The sequence below is a fragment of the Fundulus heteroclitus genome, chromosome 4 (genome assembly GCF_011125445.2).
Source record: "Fundulus heteroclitus isolate FHET01 chromosome 4, MU-UCD_Fhet_4.1, whole genome shotgun sequence".
NCBI lineage: Eukaryota > Metazoa > Chordata > Actinopteri > Cyprinodontiformes > Fundulidae > Fundulus > Fundulus heteroclitus.
Genome location: NC_046364.1, coordinates 31,009,913 through 31,029,589, shown reverse-complemented (window position 1 = coordinate 31,029,589; position 19,677 = coordinate 31,009,913). Strand labels below are relative to the sequence as shown.

General features: G+C 40.5%; 1 protein-coding gene across 1 annotated transcript in view; it reads right to left on the bottom strand.

Moving 5' to 3' along the window:
• Positions 1-2,408: 2,408 nt before the first annotated feature.
• The window catches only part of phlpp2 (PH domain and leucine rich repeat protein phosphatase 2), a 50,049-nt gene continuing 32,780 nt past the window's right edge, over positions 2,409-19,677 (bottom strand). Inside the window, exons 8-19 of the mRNA XM_036136378.1 lie at positions 17,617-17,847; positions 16,191-16,393; positions 15,973-16,033; positions 14,137-14,232; positions 12,553-12,708; positions 9,105-9,305; positions 8,832-8,994; positions 8,602-8,732; positions 7,787-7,900; positions 4,785-4,979; positions 4,477-4,708; positions 2,409-4,390 (exon numbers count right to left, since the gene is read on the bottom strand). Coding sequence (XP_035992271.1) covers positions 3,119-4,390; positions 4,477-4,708; positions 4,785-4,979; positions 7,787-7,900; positions 8,602-8,732; positions 8,832-8,994; positions 9,105-9,305; positions 12,553-12,708; positions 14,137-14,232; positions 15,973-16,033; positions 16,191-16,393; positions 17,617-17,847 — 3,055 coding nt within the window. The 3' untranslated portion in view covers positions 2,409-3,118. The remainder of the gene's footprint in view (positions 4,391-4,476; positions 4,709-4,784; positions 4,980-7,786; positions 7,901-8,601; positions 8,733-8,831; positions 8,995-9,104; positions 9,306-12,552; positions 12,709-14,136; positions 14,233-15,972; positions 16,034-16,190; positions 16,394-17,616; positions 17,848-19,677) is intronic.

Sequence of the window (19,677 nt, the reverse complement as noted above, 5' to 3'; positions counted from 1 at the left end):
ACTGCTGTTGCTTTCATATTTTAATTGTTGTGGGCTTACTGCTGAGATCTGACCAATGATAAAACTATAGCAAACATGGAAATGTACATAGATATATATTTTTTTTAATTGTTAGAAGATTGCTCTAAAGACTTTTTTCCCCAAAGATATTTGTTCTGACTAATTTACATATTGTTCATGTCAAGTCAGGAGACTGAGTTACAGGTCTCTCCATCAGCTATGAGGGATTTCTTGCCAGCCAAATGTTCAACATGCCCCGACAAACCCTATGTCTCCCGACCGGCCACTGTTTCATACGGGTAAAGCAGCTCTTAGGTCCAATATTCGACAAAGTAAGCAGAACGACGAAGGAAATGAATCAATGCCTGATCTACATGTGAGAACAAACAGTACACTACGGTATATTGCCAGATGCATTCGCTCACCCATCCAAATAATGAAGATCAGGTGTTCTCATCACTTCTATGGCCACAGGTGTATAATGTCAAGCAGGCTGTTTCTACAAACATTGGTGATGTAATGGGTCCCGACCAGGAGCTCAGTGAGTTCCAGCGTGGTTCTGTGATAGGATTACTTAAATAAATATAAAAAAAAAAAATTAAAAATCTGTGATTAACAGGCCACTGCAGCCCTTGATGGTGCTGAGGCGGTCACGCAATCATTTGCTGCAAGTGTGCTGGAGCAGAGACACATCTAAAACATGCAGGATGGTGGGAGGAAAACCACTGGTGTAGAGCACGCCGCCTGTTGAATATAATATGGTTAATTCATATTGTTTAGATGTTAAATAAATAGAATGGAATAAATACAATTCAGTTTAAGATTGTACTGGGTTTGATCGTACAAGTATTTCTCCACTAGATGGCGTGGGTGCCAATTGTCAGCCATGATTGTTGGTTTTAGATTTCTGACTAGCGAAGAAGCCAATTTTTCTTCTACATTCTAGAAAATGTAGCTCAATGTATATGCTTGTTTTTGCCGCAGTTCAGAAGTAAAAGTGACAAAAATATGAAGTCGAATCTCCAGTCGTCTTTTTCAACAAGAAGGGATATTTTCAGCTAAATCCAACAACACCGCCAGCAGACTCCAGAGCAGTGGAGACACGATTCACCCCTCTCCATTTGGCAATCTGATGGACCAGCCTGGGTTTGGCGGTTGTCAGGAGAACGGTAGTTGTCTGACTGCGTTGTGCCAAGTGTAAAGTTTGTTGCAGGGAGGGTTCTGGTGTGAGTTTTAGTTAAAGGAATGCTGAATGCAAATTTATGGAAACGGTTTGGAGATGGTCCCTTCCTCTTCCAATGCGACTGTGCACCAGTGTAAAAAGCCAGCTCCGTGCAGACATGGATGAGAGTTTGGTGTGTGTGACCTTGACTTGCCTGCACAGAGTCCTGACCTCAACCCGACAGAACACCTTTAGGGTGAATTAGAGCGGAGACTGAGAGCCAGGCCTTCTCGTCCAACATCAGTGTGTGACCTCACAAATGCGCTTCTGGAAAAATGGTCAAAAATCACCATAAATATGCTCCACAGGCTTGTGGACAGCGTGCCCAGAAGAGTTAAAGCCGTTATGGCTTTAAAGCGATGGGTCAATGTCGTAATGAACCCTATGGCTTAAGAGTGGGAGGCCAGTGAAGTTCATATGAAAGTCAAGACAGGGGAGCGAATACTTTTGGCAATGCAGTGTACCTTGTGTAAGTTTGTTCATAATATCTCTATATAATATAACTAATATCAGCTGCTTCAAATATTAATTCCTAAGAATAATTGTAACTTGTTTTAATATGAAAAGAGATTTCAAATAAGATGATTGATAAAACTTTTTTTTTTTTATCTTTGCAACTATTATCTGGCTGATTTGCGTAAGTTAATGAATCAGTTTATGTTCAAAATGCCTAAAGTTAAAATATTTGTGTTTTTTGTCTCTGCAATGTAGGTTTTATGTAGATTATAATTTTGATGATTGGTTATTCTGTTGTCACTAGCACTTCAGCTCAGTAAAGCTAAACAGTTTCAATGTCAAACGGCTCAGAGGTGCTAGGTAGTGCATTCAGTGTTTATCCCTTAGTAGTTATAGAGGATGTTTTCTGCAATGATTTATTCAGTGTGAAATTTTCCAAGAAACTAACCCCCAAATCAACAATTTTAGCAACATAAGGGCAATTTTTTTTTGCCTTTAGATGTTCTTCAGTTCCAGTTTTCCAGTTTTGAAAAAACGAGACTCCCAAATTTAAAGGTAAAATTTGGGCCCTTTGGGTCAGCACATATCTTCCATTAATATCTAAGCAAAGTACCACAATGAAAGAACCATTTCTGTATAATAGGATACTCTTCCTTAAATGTACCTTTGGGTAAAGAGTTTAACCCCTTTTGACATTGCTTTGTGTTTAAATAACATGAAATTGTGGCTGAAAAGTGAACTCTGAAAAGACGTACACGTAAAGGCGTCCACTGATGTTTAGTTGAAAGGTCTTTGTGGTTAAACAAAGCTTGACTTTCACATCTTAATTTAGGCTATATTTATATGGGATTATGGCATAAAAAGTCAAGTTTTCAATATATTTTTCTGGGTCTGATAAAGAAAACAACGGGCCAAACATTAACAGCCATAAAAAAACGTCCATGGATGTCCAGTGTTTGAAAAACAAAAACAAAACTGTGCCCTGTCTGATTGTAACTAAAAAAAAGCTCTCATCCCAACACCTAAACTGGATGCGTTGAGCTTTCTGATGTGTCGTCCGTAGTAGGCACTTTTTCAAGCATCAGCACTAATCCATCTCTGCAGAACCTGAGACACCTTTGGGTTCCTCAAGGGTAGGTTTGACCACAATGCATCAGACTGCTTAACTTTCCGAGTAAAGGGAAATGCTGTTGATATACTGGACACGTGGAAATCCTGTTCAGCCCTATTGTGGTGGATACTCAGAGCATGTTCTGTTTATCTCTCTTTAATGGCACAGTATCAGTCAATGACAAAGGTCTAAAGGCGTTTCTTGTCTTTTCAAAAAGAAAAAAAAAATTCAAATGGCAACTTCTTCCAACCCAACCAGCTGTAAAGAGATAGCTCCACGCCTCCAGAATGGCACAATCCAAACTGCCTCCAATCGGCTGTCCAAGCGTCCTAGAGGGCTGTATCATAGACTTCCTGCTGCATGATGGTAGCGAGGCCCGGGCCTGGAACCAAGCTGGAGGCAAACGCATGAGGGTGCGGTTGATCCCACAGTGGATCTTTCACACAAGTGGGTGTTGGTGGTGTGGAGATGCCTGAGACAAGAAGGCTCTGGCCTTTCAGCTGCTCCCTGATCTCCTGCTCAAGACCAGGAGGCACAATCAGCTGGTCCTCTGGGTCCTGCTGAGCTGGGGCGGTGAAGTATCCCGATTTCTTCTTAGGAGCCTCCAGGGCCACCTCAATAATATTATGACTCTCCTCCAGGGCCACCACAGAGCCATTGGACAACTTCTTACCGAACAGGCTGGACGTGGAAGGGGACTTCTTGAGGTCTCCGTTCTCCCTCCCGCACACAGCCAGCAGACAGCCGTTTGTGGCGGAAACCACCACGCTGTTCTGTCTGCGTATTCTACCGTGACGGTTTTCAAGATTCAGCTCCTTCGGGCTCTCCAGGGCCCCGGACCGGAGCTGGAAAGCGCAGCAGTGGATGTCTACCTCAACCTCTAACTTGCTCCCATTGGAGATAACCCCCTCGGGTGGAGCTTCGTCGTCACTGTCCAAGCCGTTGTCGGACTGGTTGCTTGAGAATGTAGCACTGGAGGGCTGGCGCTGGAAAACACCAGGGTGGGTTGCTGCCGCAGCTGGACCCGGCACCATGATCCCACAGGGCGTGGGAGCAGGGTGGAGGCTGCAGCGCCGCTCGGGGCGAGACGCGGAGCCGGAGGACGGGGGCTCGTCCGAGGCGGTGGATCCCGCCTCGCTGCCTACCTCTGAGGCTGACGTCTCGCTGCTGAACTCGGTACCGATGCCGCTGCTGAACGAGAGGTTTCCCGGATCGCTGGGGCACGGGGGCGCGGACACCGGCACGGGGGCCGGGGGCGGACCCCGCAGTTCGTCGTTCGACGCCGGCGGCTCACAAGTGCAGCTGTCCTCGCCGACATGCAGTGACACCACCACGGCTCCTATATTGTCCTTGCAGCCATAGCTCTGGGCCAGGGAGCACAGTTTCTTGGCGGCGGCCCGCGGATCCCGCACGGCCTGCACAGTGCGCACAGCCTCCTGGTAGGACACCCGCTCAAAAAGGGCCCGGTTCCCCAGGATCAGGAACTCATCCTTGGCACAGAGCGGCTCGGTGTGCACCCAGGGCTTTGGAAGCACCCAGGGAGACAGATAGGAGCAGCCCAACAAGCGGGAGCAGCACGTCACTCCGCTCACTTTGTTATCCTAGAGCGGGAAATAGCGACACAGAAACATTGCCTCGCATCTTCACATGTAGAATATGCAGCTACTACATTTAGCGTGAGCATTACCTCTGTTATAATGGCTTTATGGACTTTAACCCTCTCCATCTCCTCAGTGGAGTTCTCCAAGCTGAAGACCTTTGAGAGCTGTACAGCCTGTCCGTCACGGCACAGAATCGCCTGGCACGTGCCCACGTTAGCCACCGTGAGGCTAAAGCAGCCCCCGGACTCGGACACCTCACGGTGGATGTAACACAACAGGGCAGAAGCACCGAGTTTCTGTCCAGCCATGCCAAGTTTCCTGTTCAGCCGGAATGAAACTATAAGTAAGCTGCTCTGCTAAACAACAAACACCACAAACGGACTGGTCGTCCTACCTGTGTGAGGTGAGGAAGGTGTTACACATGTAGACTGCGTCAGTCCTGGAGTGCTGTAGCTCTTCGCAAAGCACGTCTCCCATGGTGCACTGCAAGAGCCGTGGTACCTCTTCGTTGCGGTCGCCGTCGAAGATGCCGTAGCAGCCTTCGCCGCCGTCTCCAAAACGGTCCACAGCGAGCACAGAAACACACAACCTGTTCCACACAAACAGATCTGTGTTAATAACCAGATGGCTCAGTGTCTCCTGTGAATTTCATACATCCGGCAGCATTGGATGCAACAGGTTAGCTGTAAGAACTGATGAGAGAAACCCTGTGTGGGTCCCTGTTGTGGGTATGAAGCACTTAGACATGCAGGGCGCATAGAAAATGATACACATACTGGTTAAAATCAAGTTAAATTCAAAAGAAACTCACCGAACAGCATACTTTGAAATATATATTGACCAGTACGGCCTGTTGTACTATTTAACTGTGTAGTCAAATGCCCTGAAACTGGGCTTGTCTGAGTATTTTGCCACCGCTGGCCTTCTTTTACTTTGATCTACACATGTTCTTCGCGCCTCACTTTCAACTCAAATGGATCAGTCTACCACTGAGCTATATAATACACTGGAGTGCTAATCGCCGGCTGGTAGAACGAGTCGCTTTGAAGCCACCAGCCGCCATATTGGTACTCCCTATTTCCCCCAGTAACTAAGGAATATGTGCGCTACAGCATCGAATAACGAGGATTTTCTCATGTTCAGGGGGGGGGCTTAAGACTTTTAAAATATCAAATGCCATATACTTTTATGTTATGTTCTAAAAATATCAAGTACTGAGAAAGTCATGTGCTGAAATATTTTGCATTTTATTCATTTATATATATATATATATATATATATATATATATATATATATATATATATATATATAACATTTATAAATATATAAATAACAATATACAAAAACATATATTTACATATGTGTATACATACATATACACATATACATATACACATACTTATATATACATATATATCTATTTAATATGAATAACATGTAAAATATTTCAGCACCTAATTTCCTAGTAGTTAATAGTGTTAGTACATCCACTGACTGTAGAATTACCTGTGAAACGTTTTCACTCAGCCAGAAAACTGCTTGTTGTTGCAAGCAAATCCTATGGGATTCTGTGAGAGTAGGGAGTAGCAAGATGGCATCCAGTGACTTCAGTTTTTCGGCAAAATCAGCACTCCAGTGTATAATATAGCTCAGTGCAGTCTACTAAAAGGGGAGTTTTCCTCTCCACTGTCGCTTCATGCATGTTCAGTATGAGGGATTGCTGCATAGCCATGGACAATGCAGACGACTGTCCACTGGGGACTATGCTCTCTCAGGAGGAGTGAATGGTGCTTAGACTTGATGCAATCTGCTAGGTTTAATTAGATAGGAAACTTTTTGACCAATCTGTATAATCTGATTGAATTTGACTTTGGAAAGTGCCTTGAATTGGCGCTAAATAAATAAAGTTGAATTGAATTAATAGTGGTGGATTGAAGTCAACTCTGAATTTCCAGAATCCATTTAATCTGAGAGAAATGCTGTTCAGCAAAATCTGGCACAGGTAACATGTTGATGATGTTGCACAACATTGTATTTCAAGCACAGCTTTAGAGGAGAACACTTTAGAGGAGATCACGTACGCTACATTGCTACTGCTATCCCTCGGTTGTCTCTACCTCCACTGGCAGCTCTTTTTGTTCTTTTATTGTTTTGTTTTCTAGGACGCACCCTGGCGTGACATCAGTGCACTCGTCGATGGTGTTTGAAAGATGGAGAGTGGAAACAGCAAGGGCGGCGCAGAGACCGGTAAAATTAAAAAGAGGAAAGCTCTGAAAACAGCCGCTGCTAAATGTGCAAAACGTGACAGCTTTTTCAATAAAATGAGCTCAACGTTTCAAATGTGAAATGAGGACGATGAAATGAGTACGGCAAGATGTTGAACTGTTCCCTGCAAACCATCATACAAGTTCATTGTCAAGTCACTGAATTTTGTGATGTTGTGACACATAATGTAATATTATATAGTTTAAATAATAGTATGATACAACGCCACATAACTGGGAATTTTCCCCTTATAGCTCCTCACAGTCAGAAGGAATTAAACAGCACCAAGTACCAGCTATGAGCCCAAAAGTCCCGTCTGGGCAGGTAAGATTACAGATTAGGTGAATATTAGAATTAATATAATGAAGAATATGGTGCTGAGGAAATATGAAATAAATCTGCATATTCCTCAATAATAATAGGTTGTTTTAAATGGACTGGTCTGAGACATGAAACTCCAGGGCTGAAAATTAGTCCCACTCCGGCCCTGTTGACAGATCAAATAATATAAAGGAAAAAGAGGAAGTGATCAATGATAGGTTGTGGGTTTTTTTCTTATTATTTTTTGCCTAACTATGATGTTAAAAGGGACTTTCACTTTGGTGTCCATTGATCATCTCCAACTACAACTCAACAGGTTTGTTATTTTTATTATTATTGTGAGGCCTGTTAAAAGCTAATTGTCAAGTAGACTTGCGTACTCTTTGGTAGAAGGTACAGAAGATTACCAGATGAACATTTCTTCAAGCAAGAACACAGATATTAATTCAAATTTTCATGGTTTGATTTTTGTAATGCAGTCAACATTGTATCACATTTTATTCTCAGGTTCCCTATTTCTACCTTTTTTTTTTTCATTTTAAAGCTTAGCGATCTGTTTAGTTTTTACCATTTTCATCTTGTATAACCTTGCATCGTCATTCTTCATGGCTGAAGGATAATACCTGGATGAGGGGTAACGGTATTTGACTAGGTTGTATCTCCATTTGTGCCCTTCACGAAACTACGTGTACTTCAATTTTACAGCGGTTTAATTCATGCCGTTTCTGTCAGAACAAATGCTTTCTAAAAAGTAACAGCCTGCTCACTGTAAATAAAACAAATCTTGGAGACACAGAACGAGAACACACTTATTCCTTTGGCCTCTCATCTCAGAGTAACCGTGCTTCCAGAGAGCCGAGGAGCCCAGGGAGTCTCCGGGTGTCGGCGGGGACTTCTGGTCTAATTTCAGCGTGGTAATGTGACTGGAGGGGGGAAAAAAAAAAGAGAAAATAGTTGGAAACACTGCAGAACAAGGTGTGTACTGAATGCATAAAAAAAACTCTAACAAAGAAAGTGTTCAGAGAAATCTCGTGATTTTTTTGTGCTGTTTCATCCATCCATTCATCCACTTAGGACAGGGGTGTCAAACTAATTTCTATATGGGGCCACTTTGGCATCATGAAGTCATTAAAAGGGCTGCTTGCATGTGTAGAAACGATACTTTTCATTTCATAATTTCATTCCAGTTCACACAGTAGTATAAAAAATACACAGTAACATAAAAGTAGCACTCTTAGGCCCAGTTTATACAGTTTATCTGCAAAAAAAGTTGATATTGGGGTGAGTTACACTTACAGGAGGCACAGTTTTAGCCACTTTATACACTTTAAAAGGATATATGCCTTTTTTTTGGCTCTCAAGGACCGAATAATTTACCTTGATGGGCCGGATTTGGCCCGCGGGCCTTGAGTTTGACACCTGTGACTTAAGACATCCTCCAGTTAATTCTGGGCAATCTCAAGGCGATCCCAGGGGAGGTTTTTAGCTACCTCAGCGACCTCTCCCACAGTGATAGAATCGCATTCTTCTGATTCCTTAGGCTCTTTTTCTACTCTGGCATTGGGATTTACCAGTTTCAGGCTTGTAAAGCCTCTTGTCAGCAGCTCCGGATTCTGCGGCTCACCTGAACAGGTTGAGGGTTTTGTGCTCCAGCGTGAGGCTGCTGTTGCCCGTCAGGTCCAGCTCTTGCAGCGTGGCAGGCAGGGAGTCAGGTAGCTGAATCTCAGTCAGCTCATTGCAGCTCAGATCTACAAGCTGCATGTAAAAAAAAACAAAAAAACGTGCAAAACACACATGAGCTGAAACATGCTGAGGTCAACCGTTCGGTGTTTGCAAGGGGGGAACAAGTCTAACCTTGATCTCAGGCAGGTTGAGGATTTCTGGGAAGACGGTTATTTGATTCGAGTGTGCTATGAGCGTGTGCAGCCGCTTACAACTGGACACGGTGGAGGGGATCGTCTTCAGCTTGTTCCCGCTTAAATTGAGCTCCTCCAGCATTTCCAGTTTACTCAGCTTACTGGAAACAGGAGCGCGACACATTAAAACACAACCAGGACACATTAAAAATAAATAAAAATATGCTTTAATCACAAAAAGTTATTTTAACAATTGTCATAGCTAGCCCACCTGGCTGGGAAAGAGAGCAGCTGGTTGTAGGCGACATGAAGGATCCGCAGGTTCTGGTGTCCGACCAACAGAGCACCACAGTTCTCGTTCAGGTTGTTCCCGGTCAGGTAGAGCTCCTGGAGAGTGCTGAGGCTCTCCTCTGATTGGCTGCTGGGGGGGATGCTTTCCAAGGCGTTGGCTGACACATTTAGGTATTTTAGGCTAGGAAGACAAACACGAACAACGTGACAAACATGATAAGTACAACAGTTCGTTATATTTACCACACGACAAGTTAAAGCTACAATACTGATATTCTTACATAACAATAACGCGCGCTGTAATCGTAACTATTCAAATCCGTAGAAAAAGATGGCCAGCTATTTCCACCAGGTTACATTTTCACTGCTAGCCACAGCTAGGCAGGATGTTAAGATATCAAAACAACACATTATCCTTTTTTATTAGTTAGAAATAAGCAGTAATATAATACTTCAGCATGGATGTAGATTGCTATAATGAATTCACAACATCAACGTGTTTCCATCAAAACACAGAAATAAAAACAGACTTCACGAGACAATCATAAAATTTCATAAAGAGGGAAAAAAGTGGGAATCAGCATCCACCCTGGAGGTTTTCATTTAAGTTGCCTTCTTGACTCGCTTCTCATTATCTTGAGATATTTACAGTGGGACAGTGTTACTGCTCAATGTGCGTAAATCACAATATGAACTGCTGAGAAGCAGCCTCTAGCACAGGAGGCTTCAAAGTGTGGCATTGAGCTCAAATTTGAAATGAAATTTCTCAAACTCAGACGTATAAAGTATTGTTGCAGTTTGATCAACACTGCAAAAAGGGAACTAAAAGTAAGTAAAATTTTCTAGAAATTAGTCTATGTTTCATTGATTGGAGCAGGTAAATAAGACTATTTGCCAATGGGATTAGTAGTTCTACCCCTAAAATAAGATAATTAGATATCCTGCACTTGAAGAATGATGATGGAGATGAATTGTTCCTACTTTAAGGGTAAAAATCTTATTCCATTGGCAAATAATCTTTTTTACCTGCTCAAATCAAGAAAAAATGCACTAATTTAAATAAAATTTTACTCAATTTTTGTTCCCTTTTTCCAGTGAAGTGTACATGTTTTGTTTTTTTGGATCCTACATCACAAAGGAAAAATTGAGACCTTCCTTAATATAGCTTTATATAAACAACTCTAACTGTACATTATAGAGATCTAAGTCTAAATTTATCATTTCATCAGATAAAAATTACAACTCTTCTGTTAACGTCACTCAGCTGGCTTCTGATTATTCACACAACTGACTTAAAGATTTTCTAGCTGATTTTTAGGGTTCTTCTTGATGTGGCCGTATCCTATATTAAAGGACCTTTATAACATCATCAGTAACACCGGGGCCGTCGTCTACCAGGTTCAATCAGATATGGAGTAATGATCGCGGCTTTTCTGTTGTGTTACAAAAGAAATGGACATTTTTCTTATACACATAAAATGTGTCCAAAGATGATTTAAGAAACCCACCTTTACCTCTGTGGCTTAAGTAGAGCCGAGAGCTCTGATTCTTTCTTCTTTTTTTTAGGCCATTTCATTAGAATTAACAAAACGATATTCCTGATTTGTATCCTATGTTTTACTTATTTGGATTAACAATTCTTTTTTGTGTGCTTTTATTGCTCTGATTAAATTATTTGCATAGCTTCGTGTCTTGCAGTATTGCACTTTGGTGAAACTTTTGTTTCATAAAATTATTTTAAATAAAGTTTAATTGTATTTATTTCCATATTTACATCTTATAGTCGTAATGCACACTGGGCAATGCCTGTAAAAACAGTTTTTACCAGACGTCGGCAGTTCAGTTCTGCAAAAAGGAGGGTAAATCTGCTTTATTCAACTTATTGAGATGCTTTATAAAATACAGGTTAGTTGGTCCGTGGTGTAAGATATTTCACTAAACTCCCTATCACCTCAATATTATTGTGAAGTTAATCTAAAAATTCAGTATACCTCAGAAAGATTAGATTTGATTTAAAAAAATATATATATATTTTTTATATATAAACATCTTTCAAGACTTGAATCTGAGACAGAATCTATGCAGAGGGAGCTAAAGATTGGGGTGATGGTTAGGAGGCGATTCTTCCTCAAAGAATTACCAAAGACAAATCATTAAAAGATCAGTGGAAACATACAAAAAGCTGCTCAGCAGCGTTGATAGTTGAAGAGGGTATTGATAATTTCATATGTCAGTTTTAAATAAATATTAAATGAAAACACATCACATTTAAAAAAAATTCACTCTTTTTGAATTGCTTTATTACCTTTAGAATGCTGCCTTTCTCATTTCCTTTCAGAAACAAACGTTTTGGTTAAATAAAAATGTTTTTAAATGATAATCTGCTAAAGGTACTAATAATTTAGGGCCTACCTTATGACTTAGATCATTTAGTAAATTATTTTAATACACTTTAGTATATTAAACCATTTAGCAACTAAAAAAAAGAGTCAATGTTTTCTTGTAGTGAGAATAAAATCCAGCTCAAAGGATCAAGAAATAAAAGACTGGTTAGAAAAAAAAACACTAAACTCATCTCGGAAAGCGAAACAGGATGACATAGGTGTGCATGGCTTTCAGGTTTGACAGTTTCCTTCTCATTATCTTAAATGTTCTGCAGAAGATACAGTTAATCACGGAGGTAAACATCCCAGTAAGTGGAGGACTGATTTGCATATATTCATTAAGCTGCATAGTGAAGGGTGGCGGTAATTTGAACCGCGGTAGTTCTTACGTAACGGACGTTATTACGTGATCACTGGTGTGTGTCACACACTGACTGAGCAGCAATAAAACTTGATGCAGTGAAAAGTGGACCTTGTCATGCTTTTAAAAAACAGGCTTTGCTCACGAACAGCTCATGACTAAAAGTCTTTTAACGTCTTGCTAGATGTGTTGCTCTCTACTACACGAATAAAAGTAAGTGAAACAAACAGAAACAATCTTTCAAGCGTCTGATGTTTTTTTTTTTTTACGCTCTACAGTCTTGAACCAAGCTCTATTTCTTGGCATGTTTTGACATCTCCTCAGAGAACATGTCAGAAGATTTATTTTTTAAGTTGCTGCCATAAAGTCTCCACATCATACAGTAAAGTGCATCAGAGCGATCTCAGCAGCTAATGGGTGCTAAGTGGTTTACCACACAGGAAGTATGGAAGCAAAATATGCTCCAGTCATGTTTGGGAATGCTGAATTGATCTTGACCATATTTGCTCCGTGCAATCTATATGGGGCAGTGTTACAGTAGCCGTCCGCAGGAAGATAACAGGAAGTCAGGCTGCCAGTGAATGTTTCAAAGAAGAAGAAGAACCTGTGGATGAGGGATCACGAATACCATCATAAAAAAGACTTGAGGGCAAGAAGCCCCCGTAAAAGGTTGAGGGACTAACTTTAAGGCCTTGTAAAAGAGGCTCTCTGGAAGTTCGGTGAGCTTGTTATGCTGCAGGTCAAGGGTTTCCAGAGGGATATGGTCTAGGAGGTCAGGCACTCTCTGCAGATGATTGTTCCCCGCCAGCAGCTTCCTCAAACTCAAGCTGTTCAGCAACCTATTGAAGACATCGCAGAGAGAAATCAGGACAGAGACATATTCACCTGCAGACGAAGACACTACCCATTCATTTACAACCGGGCAATGGCGGTCATGTTTCTATTTCTTCTCTCAACTAGAAAGGTCAACCATTGCAGAGCTCCATGAAGAATGTTGCAGCACATACAGGGCCTTGCAAAGTTTTTGATTCAAGATTTTGTAACATTACAGCTACCGACTTGAATGTGCTTTAGGCGGATTTTAATGCGATAGACCAACACAAAGCAGTTCATTACTGTGATTCTCTTTTGACCAATTTAGACGTGAACAGTGTTCAGAGCCTTACTTACCAACACTCCTGAGTCAATACTTTAAACCTTTAACTACAGTTAGAGCTTTTCATGTCTACAGACTGATTGTTTGTCTGTTTTTCTTTGCAATACTGCTCAAATGTAATCAGGCAGGAAGGACGGCGTCGGCGAACATACCGCTGCAAGTCCTGCAACAGATTCTCCATTTGATTTTTGTTTTGACTTTCACAAGGCTGATCTGAACCGCTTCATTGTAGCCTTAGCTTCATTTTGGGCCCTTTGTGAAGCTGAAAGGTGAACCTCTGCACAGTATCATGTCATTTACTGTCTCTAACAGGTTTTCTTCAAGGACTGTACTGTAGAGAAGTATTCCCGCAGAATGATGCTGCCACCCCAATCTTTCACTGTGCATGAGGCATTTTCGAAAAGCCCAGTTTGAATTTTTTTGTTTTCTACCCGCAGTCTTTATCTCTTACTTGGATTCAGGCAAACTTTAAAATGAAATGCTTATTCTATCATTTGACACTGGCTGTTTACTTGCAATTCTTCTGCTTAGACCAGACTTGTACCTCGCAGGGTTATTAGTCGTGATGTCTCTCACCAGAACTGTCACGACGGTCATATCATCAAAGCTTTGGACATTGTTTTATAGCCTTGCCCTGCTTCAAACTTCTCCAAATCTGAGTCCCTGACCTCTCTCGTGTTGGTCCTCATGGTGCTGTTTGTTCTCTAATAAAAATTCCCTTATGAAAAACCTTGGGCTTTTACTGAACATCTGCATTTATACTGAAGTTAAATTGCATGGAGGCAGACTTTAATTCTATCAGACTAAAATAGGCTGAATACAAATGCACACCCTGCTTAAACAAACATCTAACCTTTTCCATCCACTTCACAATTATGCTTTACTTTATGTTGCTTTATCGCATGAAATTCTTATAAAATTTGTTATTTTACCATAAAATCCTACTAGGAACTGAAGACTTTTGCAAGACATGTCTCATTTTCCTGCTACCCAAGTGCAATATACAAAATGTCTAAAAATGCCTAAATGCAAGGCAACACCTTATGTATGTCTACAGAGGATGAAAAGATGAATGATTTCAAATTATGAGATGAGATTATGAGATCCTAACCTGGAAGGAAGTTCAGACAGAAGGTTGTGGGTAGCATCCAGCATCTCAATTTTTCGACAGTCACACACCCAGTCTGGAAGGTATTCCAACAGGTTCCTGTCTCAACACACATAAAACATACACACAAACACTTAGACTGAGAAATGTTGGTGTTTTTTATTTATTCCATTTCTAACTGTCTTATGACCACAGCTATACACATACTGCTGGAATTTATTTCAATGTTAAAGCTGTAGAATTGCTCCCTCCCCTTTTTGAGACAGGTTTAACTTTCAGAAACTGGAAGGTATTTAGCAAAACTGATTGGTTCAATTCAATAACCATTTAAAATACAAAAAAAACCAATAATAACACACACCAAATCTCATCTGACCTGACACGGGTCTTGCAAAGTGATTTAATAAAATAACTTGCAGGTCAGTGAAACTGCATAAAGTCAAAGTCGGAGGCGGGGTACCATATAGACATTTTTGCCTTATTCGTATTCATTTAATACTGAAATATAAATGAACTAGAGGTCCATTTCTGCCATTTAAAAGGAAACAAATGAAGCATAGTACATCATAATTATGAGTTTCAAAGTCCTAATTTGTCTTTTAAAGTCATAATTATGAGATTTAAAGTCATCGTTCTGCATTAAAGTAAAAACTGTAAGATACGGAGTAAATCTAAATTAGGACTTTATATCCTATGAACATGACTTATGAAACATGCAGTTGGGAAATTTTATGTCTCATTTTCTTCTTTCAGCAGCGAGAATGGCTCCAATACATTTCACATTTATTTTTCAATACTTTCCTTTCTTTGTGAATATATTTACTCTGCACATTTACTGCAGAGAATTCATTTTTTTCCTGCAAATATAAGTTTGCAGACTCCCTTCAAAAACTACATTTTATAATTAAACCGAAGAATAAGGAGGATTTGGGGGTCTCCATTTGTATATTTGCCCTATGCACTAGTTTTGAGATGTTTAGGTGCAAGGGGCTTTTTATAACCTTTGACTTTTTAACTTAAATGCAAAACATTCAAAATATTCTTAACCTGGTTGAATAAAATAACAACAATAATGTAGCCTGAACAGGAGAGTTTTTCCCATATGTCCATTCATTATGTTCCTTATGTTAATGTTAATGCTTATGTTAATGCAATGTGAAAATAATATTCTACTTGTGTCAAAAGGCTCCACTTATTTACCCCAAAAGTAGAAGTCTTGATAATTACTTATTGAGAAATGGAAAAAATGAGCAACAGTTACAGGAACGTGTGAATAACTGTACCTTCAATAATGCCCTGATATTTAAGATTAAGAGGAAAATCTAGAAGATATATAATTCACGAAAACTAAATTTAAAACATTTGAAATTACAAAGGACTATTAAAGATAAACCCTTTAAACCTTCTAAAATCCAATTATGGTTAAACATTATATTAGTATCAAACAGTCTTGATCACTTTCAGGCCTTTTGTCCTGGTCTTGTTCTCAGGCTGAAGTGTCACATTTTTTAGGGAGGCACTCTAGTAAACCCAAAGACATAATTAAGGTTTATTAAAGTAGAGAAAGTATTTAAAACCTAACAAGTTATATTAAAAAAACATTTAAAGATAATGGTGCATTTGTTAAGAAGCCTGAATATTATGTCAAAGTTAAGACTTTTTTAGACTGATACTATAAATTCCAAATATTCACTGAAAATTGTCATAAACTTTATTTTCCCCACACACATCGTTCAATTCTAACCTAATTAAAGAGAAATGAGATTAAGTTACTATTTTTGGAACATAAGAGCCTCTTGTAAAACCTCTGCGACGCTCTTGTTCCTGTGCAGAACTCACTGTGAAAGGTCCATGTGTGTCAGCTGGTTCGGGACTGGATAGACGTTGACTGTGGAAAGGCCTGCAGAAGGATAAAGGCACCAATTATCATCAGCGACACATCTGCATCGCTTCAGTCTCTGGTGGGCTGGATGGAGTTGAATGCATCATCACGGCAAAGGGCCCCAACGCGCGGGGGAGGTCATAATAGCAGCCGGCCGAGGCTCGGTTTGACTCACGGTTGCTGCCGGCGTGAAGCGTGCGCAGCGTGAAACCGCTGAGCGTGAGTGTCCCCAGCTGGTTCCGCTGGCAGTGCAGAGTCTCCAGGTTGCAGACGGAGTTCAGGTCGAGCGAGTCCAGGCAGTTATCCCGCAAGTCCAGCTGGGTCACGTGGCTCACTGGATCTGCGGTGTCGCATTTAACACACCGGAGCCCATTCAGCCTGAATTTAATGGACAGAAGAACAGACTGAATGTTGGGGAAACGATAGGAAGCATGGCCATGTCTGCAGAAACGTGGCTGGGCAGCAAAATTAGAACATCAGTGCACAACAAAGGACTCAATAACAGCCGTGAGAACACACAAATGGGCCATAACATTATGACTACATTATGACTTCCATTCACATGGAAACTAAATGAATACTGTCCAAACACATAAATATTGCTGCTGAGAAATCCTGCCCCCAGTTGTTACCTGTAGTAGCACAGAGATCCTGACGCTGAGCAGGCCAAATGTCTTTTGGTGGTAAAATGGACACCTGCTATTCTGTTACTGGTCATAATGTTATGGCTATTTCAATACAGACAAACACAAAGGAGAAATACGGAGTCGATGACTGGCAGGTGAGGCGCTCTGCTCCCATCAAGGCTCTCTGTAGCTCCCATAGCTCACATTAATAAACAACAACCTGTCTTTAATGGGGGCTTCCAGCCCCCTAATCCATTACTTTGCATCTCTGTCCGTATAAATGCAGCCCACTGGGGCCAGACCACAGCTCAGGCCCCAAGGTTAAGTCATTATCTGGCTGCGGCCGGAGTACTGGTTGCTGGTTTAATCCCCAGAGTTGCAGGATATTCAATGAGAGCAGCTCTCATCCTCCTTCATTGCCTGCCACTGTTAGGGACTTAGTATCCCTATGCTTATGTGCAGAACAGTAGGATACTGAAAAGCAGCAAAAAATAAATAAATGAATAACACGACTGTTGTTGGCAGCTCCCAGGTGTGAATGCAGGCGTGAAATGGGGCAATGCAGTATAAGGCATTTGTTCACAGCACATCTGGCATCTATAAATAAATACTATTTTTTTTTAAAAAAGAGGCTTGGAGGCAGCTGCGTTTCAGGCTGGAGTTTGTGACAGGATGTTCATCGTTCTATATACATATATATATATATATATATATATACACACGTATATATATATATATATACACACACGTATATATATATATATATATATATATATATATATATATATATATATATATATATATATATATATATATATATATATATATATATATATATATATATAACCATTCAAAGGACACCCAGAGATTCCCTTTGAACATCCTTCAGCCAACGGACCCAAAAATAAGTCCCACGGTGACAGAGGTGATTAAGAGAGAAGCGAGGGAAGTAGAGACATGCGGAGAAGAAGCTACCGGAGGTCGATGTTCCTCAGGTGGATCATTCGGACCAGCGTGGACAGCTCCAAGCTCTCCAGTCGGTTCCCGGCCATGGCCAGCTTGTCCACTGCACACAGCCTCTCCAGCACCGTGGGGACGTGGGAGAAGTTGTTGAAGGAGAACCCCAGGCTGTTGAGCTGAGACAGACCACCAAGCTCTTCAGGCAGCGAGCTTAGGTGGTTCCCATCCAAAGACAGTGTCTGCAGGCTATGGGATGGAAAGGATAAAACAGGATTATGTTGCCGTTTCACCTCAGAGCGTTGTCAGATTATCAGCCTGGGAGATAAATGGTGATTGAGAGACTTCCTACGCTGAAGAGATGCGCTGGTCAGAGGCTAGAAGGAAGCGAATGCTTTTTTTTTCAGCCCTGTACATCCACTAAAAGTCAGGTCACTCCTTCTCCTGCTGGAGTGTTGCTGCTCTGGAAACCTGACTGACTGCGATCCATGGAAAACGGGATTGTTCTTCCGTTTCTGTTATCGACAACGTTTTGATTACGATCTCCATGCACACTAGTAGTAAAGTTAAAAGTGGTGTTATTTCCCTGCCACGCCACCAGTAAGCGGTATGTTTTTTTTTAAACTAAAAACACTCCCTGCTTAAAAAAAACAGCAGTGCCAGGGCATCACCAAACACGCAGATTCTGTTTTTCGTGAACGCATCACCATGAAGACCGGGAGGATTTTTGCATCGTTACACTCTGGAAGGTGTTTTCTAACTGTGTAATTTTTTTTATAGATTAGATTAGATTAGATTAGATTCAACTTTATTGTCATTACACAGGTACAGGTACAAGGCAACAAAATGCAGTTTAGGTCTAACCAGAAGTGCAATAGCAGCAAGTGCAGGATAAACAATGGTTCCATAAGTACAGGACATGGGTTATTACTGAATAAATATAGAGATGAATACTATTATAAACAGAATTTTACTGATCGATTTGTCCTACGAGTATAATATATAGATAACTAGTATTGTGAACTAAATTTACAGCTGGATATGTACCGAATATAGTATACAGGTGGGTATTACTATAAATAGAGTTTTACAGATATGTATATATAGATAACTAGTATTGTGAACTAAATTTACAGCTGGATATGTATTGAATATAATATACAGGTGGATATTACTATGAATAGAGTTTTACAGATACAATAGCATAATATAAAAAAAACTCTATTCATAGTAATATCTTTTTCAGAGAAAAAGTGCACCACTGTGGTGTGCACAACAACATCATGTAAACGGGGCCTGAAGGTGTTAGAGACTGAGAGGCTCCCACTGGGGCAAAAAAAAAAATAATTATTATGTGAATTGTGGCAATAACATAATAGACAAGCATTCTGTCAGGGTAGTTATACTTTCTGAGATGTAAAACAATTAACTTCAGAAGACTATAACCAATAATAACAGATAATTCTACCAGCACAGAGCTCTCTGTTTGCTCGCTGTTAAAGAAGCAGAGCAGAAAGGAGAGAAAGCTGATAACAAATCAATGTTCTAGAGCCAGAAATATTGATGGTGGCACAGCGACGATTACTATCACGGCAAAGCCAGAAGAAATTTATAACACCTACAGATTGAAATAAATTAAATATGATGAGCTGGAATCAGCTTCTGCAGACCTTTAAACCCTAACATGTCAATGCAGGGAGATACAGAGATTTGTGATTGCTGCAATTCAGATGTCAGAGCTTAAACTCTGTAAAACATTACTGGTTCAATGCGTTTGATTAAAGAGTTTACTCATCCTTGCTTCAATGTATGTGTTTACTCAATATTTCCTCTAAAGTTGGTTGACTTTATTGATGAACCTGTATGTAAAACACTACACGACCGACTGGAGTCTGCAAACAAAAACTGTAATTACTCCTGTCTCATAATTTGAAATCAACAGATAATAAGAAACGTCCAGGAGTTTAAGCTGGGAGATCACTGAAACTAAATATAACTATCCATTTGTTATGTGGAAAGAAATGTCTCATTCAGTTTAGAATTTCTTTTTCAAGAGAGACCTAAGCATTAAGGAATCAG